Source organism: Neospora caninum, chromosome VIII (genome assembly GCF_000208865.1).
Source record: "Neospora caninum Liverpool complete genome, chromosome VIII".
NCBI lineage: Eukaryota > Apicomplexa > Conoidasida > Eucoccidiorida > Sarcocystidae > Neospora > Neospora caninum.
This window is the reverse complement of record NC_018395.1, coordinates 4,551,166-4,564,420: the sequence shown is the minus strand read 5'-3', so window position 1 is coordinate 4,564,420 and position 13,255 is coordinate 4,551,166. Positions and strand designations below refer to the sequence as shown.

The 13,255-nt window shown below is 56.5% G+C and overlaps 2 protein-coding genes across 2 annotated transcripts; both read right to left on the bottom strand.

Moving 5' to 3' along the window:
* Positions 1-1,658: 1,658 nt before the first annotated feature.
* On the bottom strand, positions 1,659-7,172 carry NCLIV_035780 (uncharacterized protein; the record flags this gene model as incomplete). The annotated part of the gene is made up of 2 exons (XM_003883780.1): positions 1,659-2,284; positions 2,603-7,172. 2 exons carry the CDS (start codon positions 7,170-7,172, stop codon positions 1,659-1,661), a joined length of 5,196 nt encoding a protein of 1,731 aa, XP_003883829.1.
* A 3,827-nt stretch (positions 7,173-10,999) lies between these two features.
* On the bottom strand, positions 11,000-11,611 carry NCLIV_035770 (SRS domain-containing protein; the record flags this gene model as incomplete). The annotated part of the gene is made up of 1 exon (XM_003883779.1): positions 11,000-11,611. The coding sequence occupies one exon, from the start codon at positions 11,609-11,611 to the stop codon at positions 11,000-11,002; it is 612 nt and encodes a 203-aa protein (XP_003883828.1).
* Between the last annotated feature and the right edge of the window lie 1,644 nt (positions 11,612-13,255).

Below are 13,255 nucleotides of genomic sequence, written 5' to 3'. Positions count from 1 at the left end.
TCAATGCTACACCTTCATTATGGCGGCACGAATGGAAAGAGGGAAATCAACCTGGAAATGAGATCGTAGAAATGAGCACACACCACCACTAAACGCGGCTACGTACGCAACCGCTGCGACACTTCTTCTGATGGCACGGCGGTAGGTGTGCAAGAGCGGACTGTCTCCCTGAAAAAAAACTGGGAGAAGGAAAAAAAGACAGGCCGGTATGTCACGACACAGAGGCAAACACGGGGGCTATGTACATGAGAGGGAAGTGGGAAGAACAATTTTGCTTGAGCCAAGCTGTTCAGCGCACTTCAAGCTTGAAAAGAGGTTGGATCCATTACGAAAGCCATATAGCCGGAAGGCTCCGGTCACACGCACTTAGGCCCATTAGGGGCAAACCCTATGAAGATCACATATCAGGCTGTGAAGTTCATATCGTATCAGCGCGTTTCCATGAGTCGACGGAAACCATGCCTCAACTGGAACGGCACAATCGCTGAAACGCCGACAACGTCGTCTGCAGCTAAGGATCTGGATACGCAAGTCAACCCGTCGCAAAGTCCCGTGAAAAATCCGGTCCTTCTACCTTGTCGCTGTGCATACCAAGGAACACATTGCATGCAGCCTTCCCATACGCGCTCCCAACGAACACACAATTTCCTCACCAGTCACACCACGCCACGTTCATTCGCAACATACACAACGCTCCGCTGTTAGATACCCCACCACACTATCTCTCGAAAACTTCCAAAAAATGATGCCAATTGCCCGTGTCCGACGCATGTGCGGGAACAACTGCTTTGCGGTTTGTCTTCTATGGTCCTGAAGACACCAAGCTCCTCGCAGGTCCTGCGTGCTGGAGTAATGCTTTCTCCGTCCGGACATGTATGACTGGGAGGCAAAAGCCTGCATGCATTTCCCTAGGAGACCAGCTCTCACGAATGACAACTAGCTCCCCCAAGACCAACCGCCTTCCTCCCCGGTCATGTCGCAAGAGGGCACTCCATGGTACGGGGGAAGCGAGGAAGCCTTCTGGCGCCTCACCAACTTCGGCAGCTACTGTACATCTTGGTCATACCGATCCCTAATTTGTGCACCTTTCAGGCAACTGGTGGACATTCTGCAACCCTTGGAAGGTATACAGAACCTTCACCTCGCGCATGGATCATCAACGGACATACAAGGGAAACATGCAAACTATGTTTCAGCGTGGGCAACAGTGTGTACCGCCACCATGCTAATCCACTGGATGACTCCCTGTAGCACGCGCTTCCTAAGAGCAGTGTCCTCCACCGGTTCTCACACTATAAAGTTCGTTGCTAACCATAATACTGCCTTCTGTGGTCACGATACTACGCCATTCAAAAGGCTGTAAGTTGGGTTTTCTTAGTACGCTTGACGATCGGCCGAACCCTCTGTACTGAAAAAGGGACTTCCACACACCATACTTGAGAAACTACACCGACCGAAGAGTGTTCCTTCACTTTCACCGACTACGTTAGACACTGCCAATCTTAAGCAAACGCACTCCAGCTCCCGCCCACCCGCTACCCCTTCTATCTGACGCGTTTTACGTGACATCCGCTCCCATTCCCTGTGGCACCACTGGCTCGATAGCAGCACAATAAAACCAACGCCTCGCGAAAGGCTTCCTGAAAGTGGCTCCAGCACTACTTGGCAGGCGAGACAGGACTGTTGGTGGCCTTTTCTCCCTTCCGAGCCTCCATCTCAAGTTTGCACTGCACAGCCATGTTCCTCGCCTCCTCGAAGCCGTACTGGCGCAGACTAAAACCCTTCGTCCTTCGCCGTTCTCCCTGTGTGAACACGACTCGCCACAGGCGTCGACCGCTATCAAACCAGATGCCTGATATCTTCTGACCTGACTGATCGTAAAGCACCCGGCCGTCCCCGCCTGCGCGCCAGAAGCGCCCGTTACTTCCTCGACCGGGAGGACTGGACGACTCCTGTTCAGCTGCAGCCTCCGTCTTGACGCTCTCTTCCAAAGGCGCAGTCCCAGAACAGCCACCCTGATCCCCGCTCGCGCCTTGCTCTCTTTCTGCAGATCCTCTCTGGCCTTCAGTGGTCTCTCCCTGTGCGACCTCGTCCACGGCCTCGACTGACCCCGACGACCCTGATCCAGTTGTCTCTTCTTGGCTTGAATCCAATTCCTCACTCGTGGAGCACTTCTCTCCGCGTCTTCGCTTCGAGGTCTTCACTCCCGGAGACACGGTTGCAACTGTGCTTGGCCTTGGCGAGGCGCGCGCAGAAACGGGTTTGCGGCGACTGCTAATCACCTCTGCGCACGCCAGACTCGACGGACAGTCTATCCCTTCGCTGCTCACAGCGCCGATTGACTGGCGGCCACGGCTAAGGCCCTGACTGCTCGAATCGGTTAGCTCCACCGCGTCGGAGCTGCCTGGCCACGGCCTCGCGGGAGGCCCATGGGTGCTCTTCCCGGATGACGCTCCTTTATTTTCATCCCGCCTGGCTTCTGCGCAACTCGTCATGTCTTCACGCGCTGCCTCGCCGGCTGCTCGACGACGCGACGAAACATAGCCATGGCCGTTCGCTTCTTGCGCGCCATCGGAGCTCCCGCCCGCCCCTCTGCCCACACCTAGCAAATCTGATTCAAGCGACCTCGCAGGACTACCAAACCGGTCTGCACTGTCTCCAGAAAATCCGCCTGACTTCTCCGTTCTGTAGTCCGTAGCATGGCTGCTGCCGGCGCTCGTCGCGGTAGTGCCCTCCCCCTTGGCACGTGCGCTGTCTGGTGCGCAGTTCCACATTTGCTGAGTAAGTGCTTCCCCTGAAAACGGTTTCCTGCTACATCGCTTTCGAGACCGCAGCGTCGCAGCCTCCAGTTTTCTCCCTTCCTCGGCCTCCAGCAACTGGTTCCTGCTCGCGGAAACACCCGGTTTGCTGCCATCCGTGTCAGTTGCCGCTTCTGGACCAGTCTGCTCCGCTTCTCGCGTCACTGCCGTGTCAGCGTTGGAACGAGAAGCCTGCGCGGACGAAGCGCCTCGCCCCGTGACGTACTTTGCCGAACCGACACGAGCGGCACCGCTCCTTCCAGTCTGTGCACCCCAAGCGCCGGCGTCACCGCGGCCGTCTTTGCGTCCTGTCGTGGACCGGTCCATGCGCCGACGTTTTGTCAAGCAATTCTTTGCCGGATTCGCCGCGGCTGCAAGTTGTTGCTGTGCCGATTGATCTTGCTGTCGACGTGGGAACGCCTGGTAGTTCGGCACTTCCTTTTCGTCGTGGACATTCCCGTGTCCCGCGGAACTGTTCAGCTGGGTTCCGATAAAAGGACAGCGACTGCATGAGATCTCCGTCTCCTGCACACTGACCCACGATCGCTCTCGCTTGCAGCCTGCTTCGCGACGGTGGTCGATCTGTCGGAACTCTCGTTCACAGTTGTGGACGGTTGGTGCGGGGCTCACGGCTTCTGCGCTTATCCGAGCCCTCAGCGGCGGAAGCGGAACGGCAGGCACCGTTTGCGGTAACTGGTACCCGCAGGCACGCGCACCCGAGCTGCCGTGGGTTGCAGTTGTACACCCTATTTGATGGGGCCCATTGGCTGTCGAGGCAGCCGACTCGGCTGAGCGTCTCGGTAGGCCGATCGGGTGTACCTCTAACCTGGCGGGTCTCCCGTGGAGCAATCCCGACGGCACGGCAGAGTGAGGCATTGTTCCTGCGCAGTTCCCGTCCTGCATCCGCTCTATCAGGCGTGTGTACTCACTCGAGAAACGGCGGTCCCCTTCCGCCCCGTTTGCCGACGTTCTGAAGACCTCGTTCGGAAGAACTGGCAACGGACGAAGTTCACCGTTTCCGCCGGGTCCTCGAACTGTGCACCTGCCTACGAATCCAGGTGAATTGACACGCGAGTTTACCTGCGCTGTCCCCTCTCTCAAGTCCTCTGGGCAGCCCCCACCCTCCCTTGCCACGAGGGCGTTCACCCCGAGATTCTCGCGAACTCCCCAAGACATACAGTGCCCGCTAAAAGTTTTGCCTGCTGCATCGCTGCGCAGCGCACCGCGTTCGGCTGGCCTCACTGCAAGACCTTCAGAACCGTGCGTTCGATTCAACCCGGCGCCCTCCACCATATGAGAATCCGTTTTCATCGCAGGCATATGCAAGGCCGCATCCGCAGCGCACGACCGAGACAAGTCCCACGGTCCCCGGTACGTCGTGTGCGTTGCCGAGCAGAGCGCGTGTGAATCGCTTGGCCATGCTCCAAGAGCCGGAACAAGAACTTCCTGTTTCCAAGCATCCGAATTTGCCTTGCGTCCCGCGTCTGTCTTGATCCTTTCCGGGCGGATACCGGCTGACCCGAGAAACCCGGGTGCACACGAAGGCCACGAGTGCCGGTGACTCGCCATCTGCTCCCATCCCACTCCCTGAGCTCGTTGCGGACTGAAGACGTCTCCCTGAAGAGGCACTAGTCCCAGACTGCCGGATCTCCCGACTACGCCATCGAGTCCAATCAGGGCACCGCACTCCGTCGCGCCCGCGCCTTCATCGACCCCTTCGAAACCTAGCGGCTTTCCCTGAGAGAATGGAGGGAACCGACACGAAGCAGCTTGTCGCTGACACGGAAGATGCCGAGCGACCGGCTGCGCTGCTTGCCCCGAGGACTCCCCACGCATGTCTGAACCTGCGGGGGTGCAATGGGCAAACAATCCCAAGCCGTTCGTGAGGGAGTCCGCGACGAACAGAGCCCGAGAACCTCCGAGCATTTCAATGTCGTCTGGCTTCGTCTCCGCCTGACTCGACCCCCCGCTGAACCACGCCGGCGCATCCTGGAGAGCACCCGACTCCCCAAACGGATGCGGCACGCAAGGGAACGTTTGTCGGCACCCCGGACTGAGGCAGTTCGTGCACAGAGACGATGTGCCCACATCTGGGTCTCGGACGGAACCGCCGAGGCTATCCAGTGCATCGACGCCGTTGAACTGGCGCCGTAGAGCATCCGCCTGGCCCTCCGCTGAACCTCTGTCGGGCAGCCTTTCCGATGGGGGAGCGCACGACACGGATACTGCCGCCTGCATCCGATATACGCAAAACCCGCAGTAGATGCTTTCAGCGCAGACCCGACACGGAGCGCAGCCAGTGACGCCGCCGCCCGAGTCCCCAGGCGCATCTGCGCCACCACATCTCTCGACAAACTTGCCGGGCAACCGTTGGGCGCTGGAGTTTGAAGTTTCGTATCCCACCGTCTCCACCCCGTGAACGTCTCTCGTTCCGCTGCATTGGGAGCAGAGCAGTCGGCCCCCACAGCAAGCACAACAAAACAACGATGACTCTTTACCGAGCTTCTCACGAACGGCGCCGGCCGGGAGTTCAGGTCGTCGCTTCGCAGTCCCCGCAAATGACTCCGTCTCTTCCACTGCCTGGCCACACGGCAAGGAAACAACTGCGTTTACTTTCTCGCATCCCACGGGTGGCGAGTCGCCCCGCCGGCTCCCCACGTTTGTGCAGACCGCGTTCTCGTTGAGCGAAGCGTTGCATTCTGGGGCCCCACGCTCATCCCTGATTCTACACTGGTCTCCGGCTGCCACAGTGGAATGCAGCGCTTGACTTTCCTGCGACGCACTCGCGCGCCGCCACTGCGAAACGCCTCCCACGGCTGCAGCCGCCTCGGCCTCTCGCCCCTCGCTCACTGAGCTTCGACGCCAACCACAGGCTGTCCCGTCCCAGCCAGAACTTCCTCTTCCACAGCATTTCCGCGGGGTCAGCTCTCCCAGCGCTCCGCCGGAGCATGCGACCAGTGCAGGCGCAGAAGCGTCGCTGCTGTCCGTCGACAAGCTAGCGCCGGACCTCCGGAGGACTGACGGGGTGCGCACAGCATCGCAGAAGCTTTCCAAGCGCTCGAAGGACATCCGCTCTTCCTCGCCGCCTTGTCCATCTTCCGTTGGCCGATCCAGAGAATCCGCAAGTCCAGATGACAAGGACCGCAGCAAATCAGAGGCTGAGCCCGCACGAGTTCCGCTCGGGGAGTTTACGCCCTTCGCGAACGGGTCTAGCCTCGGCGCGCACGCGTCCTTGATCCCCACGGGGTGCTCAAGAGAAAATGGAAGCAGCAAACACTCGCCGTCTCGGCTGATCCCTGAGTGCGTGGGTTCTGAAGCTCTGCCCTCCAGCCGCTCCCTCTTGCGCAGGCTACTCGACCGCTCCGTCCCCTCGGCTGACCGGCCTGGAAGCAACGCTGCTCTGTCGGAGACGTCGCCTACGGTTTCGCCCCGCTCCAAGCTGCTCTTTCTGCTGGCGCAGCGGCTGCTTAGGATCGTCTGACTCGTGGAAACTGTGTTCTCTCCTGAGTTGTCAGTTGTGTCCAGGCTGACCTCGCCCTCTGACTGCTCAGGAGACACCTCCGCTGAAAGAGCCTTTCCATTGCTCGCCCCGCTAGAAGGGGTGACAGCGCCGGGCGTGCACCCTTCCCATGGGCTCGAGAACAATTCCGCGCCTGCTTCACTTGTCGTCGACCGGCTGCTGTCGCTACACGAGATTCGCAGGATATGGGCAGGGCGGGGGATCACGGAGACGCCCTGAGATTCCTCTGAGGGGTGGTACGCCCCTTCGCTCTTCTCGGAGCGTGCGGTCTCCTTTCCCCTTCGACGATGTGCACCCACCTCCTTTGCTGCGTTCTGCAGTGACGGTGGAGAGGGAGCGGTCACATGCGGTGAACGGCTCGCCTCCTGTTCGGTACACGCGCCGCCATTGCCAATTTGTTCAGTCGAAACAGAGCGTCCCGCAGTGTCAGACGTTCCTGCTCCCCCCGAACTCGCTTGTTGGACCGGGTCTCCGGCAGTCCCCGCGCGAGAGGCAGTGGCTACGTCAGGCGCGAGTGGAGGCAACCCGGGCTCGGGAGTTGAGTACAGCGGCCAGGACGCCGGTGACCCGTGGGGAGTGGAAAAGAGATCCCGAGGTTGCACTGAAACGTCGGAGGCAGCCGACATCGGAGACGATAAGACCGACACGGCAGACGCACAACTGGACGCTCCGGGCGACGTCAACGGAGTGGGAGACAGCGCCGGGGACCCCGTGCACGTGGAATCGCCTGCTTTTCCAGAGGGGAGCTCGCCGGCTGTCGGGAGTCCGGATCCTTCGGGGCACCGAGAAGGGGAAAAGCATGCAGAAGTAAGGACGTCGGGAGACGTCAGCATCGGCGGAGCGTTCCGAGCCATGGTGACGAAATTCAAGTTCGGAAAACAATCCGCTGCGCGGTGGCACAAGAGGCAGGCCTCGAAAGCGAGAACACGAAGCGTTCAGGGGCGCCTTAACCTCTAACGCACGCGCCGACAAAAAGCCGGTTGCAGGGGAGAATCGAGACGCGATGGAGAGCCGTCAGGGATATCCATAAATAAGGGGGACATCCAGGAAAGATACCCTATCCCAAGCTGAAGTGAGGCATGATGGGTTTGCTCACGTTGTGCTCAGATACCGATTGACAGAAACGCTGTGAACGAGTCTCACGGCACCGGTCGCTTGCTTTGGTTCACTGTGCTCGCCATCGCTGTGCAAAGATCGGGCATCGCCTTTCAGGCCCACAGCTGCCAAAGTTTTGAGGCACAGTGTTGCGGCGCCATCAGTTGGTCAGGCAACCGCAGACGAGATCCAGTTTCGGGGCCGACGGCACGCCGTCAAATTTTTCATGAACCTGCCAAAGGGCGAGTTGGGGCGTCGATGCCGGTGAATTCGATATTCGCCGTGTCCAGAAAGTGGCCGCTAGCCGCCAAGCTTTGTGTCAAAGGGTCATACCCGGAGAACGTCACTAATGTGCAAACAGAATGCACAAAAACGCATCATGTCAAGCACGGTGGATGCATCAGGGATCATCTGCCTGTCAGGTGACGCGGGATGAACGACTGTGGGCAGTCCGCTATTGAGTACGGAGGCTTGGCGGATGACTATGCGCCGGCATTTGGCCCACCTATCTTTCGCGGCTTCCCGCACACTTGTAATCCTAGCGAAGCTTGATGCGAAAGTGGCGTCACATGTGGAAAATACAGGAAATGCTAGAGGAAAACACGAACCCCTATGGCAGCGCGACTAACAGCCGCCGCATGGGTTGGCAACGCGGACCTCACGAACACTGAAAAGTCCGCGGTTACGAACACCATCCAACACTTTTGAGGTGAAAACGACAAATCCGCGCTGCAAAGTCGAGCGTTGTCGCAAGTCAAAATGGCACAATGCCCCCCTTTGTGCCAACCGACAACAGCCACATTCTGTACTCTTTGGAACAACACGTCCAGTAGTCTTCTTCCGTGTGCGGACCCGAGCGACCAGCAGACAAGATGATGGCGGCACCGGGGGGAAAGAGCAAGTGCCTCCGCCCCGCACATTGACAAGGAACCCTAGGAAAGCGTCTCGGAAGAACCCAGCAGAGTTCGACCGCAAAGGGTCTCTACCAGCCTCCGAAACTGCCCAGTCTACGTCCCACGCTGAGAACGGGAGAGAATATCGATCGAAACGGCAACAGAACGGGAAATGCTGCTGGCTTTCACAAAGAAAGCGCAACCACGGGGGGTGAGCACGTGAGGCAGTCGCCTCGTCACACCGTTGCGGACGGGGCGGCCATGCAAATCAAGAACACCCACTGTACACACAGTACATTTATTTTAACGAGAATATCAATGCAGAAATGCGAACGAGTCTTCCACCAAGGGCTGCCTTCTGTAAACAACCAGCCCCCCAGGAGGTGGCAAGTAAAGCCACGCTGTCCGCCACCGCTTCCTGTCCTCCGTGGAGCAACCCCAGTCCCAGGATGCACTCTAGCGTTTCGCGAGTACCCATTTCCCTCAGCTGGCGATGGGAGAGACCCCGCCTGCTGGCAGTGGCGGTGGTTGTCTCCGCTTCTTCCACCGGTACACCCCCCATTCGCTGATGGTTGTCACCGCTGACGCAGCTAGAAAACTGCTACAGTCTGGCGACGAACCGACACTGAAAAACAGCCAACTCCGCTGCGGCCCGCAGTTGTCGGGGAAAACCATGCGGGTGTCGGGCTTTTGCCTGCTGTGGTTGTGGGTGATAGTTCGACCGTTGATACTCCAACTGTGGGAAACGGCGTGGTGACTATGCGCACCTTGAAGTAACCCGAGGGAACCCCTGGGACACCAACTAAGAGACAGAGGCGTCGGTGGATGGTGGCGTCAGTCGCATCCTGCCTGGCCAACTTCGTAGCGAATTTCTGTGGTACGGCGGAGACAGCGCTTCTCGAATATTGTTGATGTAGAACCGGTGGGAAGACAATTGCGGGGGGGGAAGGGGCGGAATTTCTCCTTTCACAGCAAAACCGTTGAAGGGCAGAAACGAGTTTGGTTTCGAAAAACAAAGTTAATTTAGACGGCCGACTCCGTTATCAGCAGCGTAAAACCCGTAGCTAACAGTGGCAGCGCGTAACTTCCGTCGTTCAAGAGCCCACGGCAACGGTGACGCCACATTCATGCCATGTCGTGTTGCTTAGCGGCTCACAGACAACGCGGGGCGACCACGAATTGAATTCAGCATCATCAAGTATATGAAGATACTAAATTCAAAATGGGTTAGATATTTTCACCTGGCTGTCAACACCGTTGCACCAGCATCAGATGGCGCACGTGTCGCCCGCCACAGCCTCTTTCGACCTCCGGTCGCATATTGCATTATAGGAAGCGGGTAAACGCCAGATGTACGAGGCCCATAGTGCATCTGCACAAAAACGCGTTAACCTAGACATGGTACAAGTTTCTGTCGTTGGTGCTGCATTCACTTTCATTTCTCCTCTGCATCAGCATTATCCTAGAGGCTACACGATGCCGAACCAAAACGAACGGCGACGATCACTTTTTTTTGAGCGGAGGGTTTTCACATCCACTATGAGGTCGCTCTGCGTGGGCAGGAAACTCCCCCCTCTACAAAATGTCACAGATCTGTTTGGTAGATGGGCACCTATTGTGGGCTCTGATTTGGCTGCTCCGTGGAAGAATCGTATGGCAAGCGAAGACCCGGCAATCGCGTTCGAGATGGAACATTTATATCCTGGCATACAGATAAGATTGCTCTACAGCGGAATGGAAAGTTGTAGAACCATGTTGGGCGGCTCTCCACTGTCATGCAAATGTATCACCACTTAGCGTGCCGGTGGCTACGAAAGGTCAAACAGCCTCCTCTCGGGAGTGTAGCACGCTGTTCAAGATCGAGGAAATGGTAGTACCCCGCTCGAGCAAGTGTCTACTCGACGCCGTGAGTTATCTTGAACTTTGTACCAGAAGGTGCCGTTCAGTATCCCTACAATGTTCCAGCCTGTGTTGATCGCTGCCCCAAGAAATGCTGTGGTGGCAGCATAGATGCTACAGCATTGCAAGGAATTCCTCGGCGTCGTATCACGTCGCGCCACGATTCCGGCACATGGGGTTATGGGGAAGGAATGCACATAGCTGAACTCGGTGCTACTTTTCGCGCTATGACATCGGGAAAGCAAACAAGTTAGTCGAGCTGGGATCGCTGCAGGAGGCAGGTTACAATAGCGTTTGATGCACGAGAAGCAAGAATCCGAGATTGGGTGACAATCCAATGTAGACATTCCAATGTCACCAGCGCCGTTTTACGCAAGCTCCTTGCAATCGCCTAGCCCACAGTGGAGAGGGACTTTTCCGGGGCGAAATGGCGGCCATCTCACGTCGGTAAAGCACTGCGCAATAACAAGGAGCCGAGGCAGCTTCAGACCAAAAACGAGTCCTTCAAATGATGGCTGATACACAGTCCCGTTCATGGGGCAGCGATAGGAACAACGGAAGTAGACACGACTGTTGGGAAAAGTCAAAGAGCTTAGACAGCTTGTGGTAACCGGAAAATACACGTTGCATTCGAGCTTCATGCCAATATGGAAAGCGTGAAACAACGCGGTGAACTATCAGGGTAAGGTCTCAGACAGAAGTCTCATCCCTCTTCGTGAGGGCAGAGTGTATCTTCCTCAGGTAAGAGAGAGGTGCTTGCCGTTAGCTCGCGGTTAGGGTCCAGATGAACTGCGTCAGAAGCAAAGCCCTGTCAAAAACGCCAGCCCTACGCTCAGGGACCGACCAAGGTTTGCTACGAAGGCGGCGGCTGGTGTTTTTGGTGCGGCCGCAACGCGAATGACCATTTTGCAGAGTGTGTCAGTCGTTATATGACCACGATCCACAGGGTCGTCACCCCATGCTTCTCCGTATATTGCATTGATCTGCGAGGCTTTACACCTGTAACAAATCTGGACCTCTTCTGCGGGGGAGTCGCCGATTCTCAGGGTGTACACCGAAGAGTGCGTTTGATTTTGAGAGCGCTTTCTCATGTACTGCGCGTCTGCAGAAAACAACTCTGCTCCTGGGATTAGCCAGGAAAGTTCAGCTTTCTCTTTGCAGCTGGTTCCTCTGTAAACCATATTCGACGAAGCCTCTGGCGCCAACGTCAGCATAGGACCACACTGGAAGTTGATGGTGCTGTTTGCCGCAGCGTGGACTTCCTCGGTGCCGACACTGCATACGTGCGTGTAATCTGAACGCGAGGCTACCTCCGAGAACAATGTGAGCGAACTGAGAAAAACGATCTTGAAAAGAGTGGCAGCCAGCAGTGCGGGCGGGGTTCCGCCATGCTCCCGCAAACGCATTGTGGCGAGCGCCTGGCAGCACCATAGAACACTCGAAGACTACTAGCACAACACACACACTGTCAACGCGAGACTCTAGCTTTCGTTGCCCGTTCAACTGTCATTTCCATGTGGGGAAACGACGCCGGGCAACAAATGTTGAGGCCAAAGAAGTCTTAGACACTGCTATGGATTGGTGGCTGATGAATTAGACTAGATGTGTCAGCCCTGTGACAAATCGGACCGGGCCCGCATGCACATGCGAATTTTGCCCACCCCTTTGCCCATGATTAATACGTCAGTTGTCTATTGGAAGGAGCTAAGATTGCGGTCCTCAACCGCAGGACTCTAAAAGCATGGTACGCGGTACTACGCAAAGGGGGGTGTCCAAATCTCGACACTTGCGTCAGGAAAGGCGGAATGATTTATACGCTTTGGGGAAGGTTGTCCGCGGCTTCGAAAAGAAGAGGTGAGAAGTATAATTTGCCGAAAATGAATCAACTCCGGTGTTGACACCACAGTGGCCACTAGCTGGGTCAAGCTCGTTCTCGGCCGCGCCAAGGAGAGCAGTAATTCTTCATCTTCACGAGCAGAAAGTGTCTTTCTTCGTACAATGTTAGGAAGGAGCCTTTCAAGCTTCCGTCCAGCATCACTGGAGGCAGCAGACCCTACCGTTGGGGTTACCTGGAAAATATCGGATCAGCAGACGAGTACACAGTTCCGCGCATGTTCTAAACTCTCTACGAATCATGGTTGGGTCACCCTTTGGAACGCGGCACTCTGCTAGTAGAACAACGTGATCTTTGCGTAACTTTTCTGCTTCCATGCTCTCTCAGGCTCGCCGCGTCTTTCTACACAGGATGTCCTCTAGCTGTTTAGCGATACCCTGGTGTTGTGGCCTCCTATGTTGCATCCACAGTGGGTTCTGCTGTCGTGTTCTGCGCACTCTTACTGTGTTCTTTGTGCCAATCTGTTCTAAGGTTCCCAGTACGTTTGGGACTGGCTGAGTAACCTGTGTCATTAGACGACAGCGGCAACGCTTCTTGCTGAGGGATCAAGTTGAGATGAGCGAGTGATATCGAAGGCTAGAACTTTACTCTCGTGGAGTGGATCTGCTTCACAACAAAGCAAACATCTAACAGGACCGACTTGTGTCAGTATGCATTGCTTTCTGAGGTCTCGAGCCTGCCGTGGTACCCGAACGTCGGCAAATGCTAGATCACCAGAACCTAATATTCTTGCGACATCCCCCCCTTTTCTTTCTTCGAACTCTTGACGTGAGGCAGCCGTCTGGGCACCACCAAGTCGGCGCGTGGCATCTGCTAACCTGGTGCTTTATTACCATCGCTTCCCTGTAGAAATCATACAGCATACACGCATATCCAGACATCCTGGCAATCTCTCTGTCTCCAGTTGCTGCTTAGTGACACATGTTGCTGCGCATCTCCTGGCAAAACAAGTCTCTAATTTCTGTAGTCAAAGACCTTTGAAGTCAACGCATCTGAAAATGTAAGCGCGCAGCGCCGAGGCTACGTATATATGTTTCTATTTGTAGACACATTCAGTAGAGCTTCCCTCACAAATAAGCCTCGAGAGACTTGGGTGAAGCGTCAAGCTCCTGGACTATTCTCTAGAGTATCACGGTAGAGATTGGAAACATTTGCA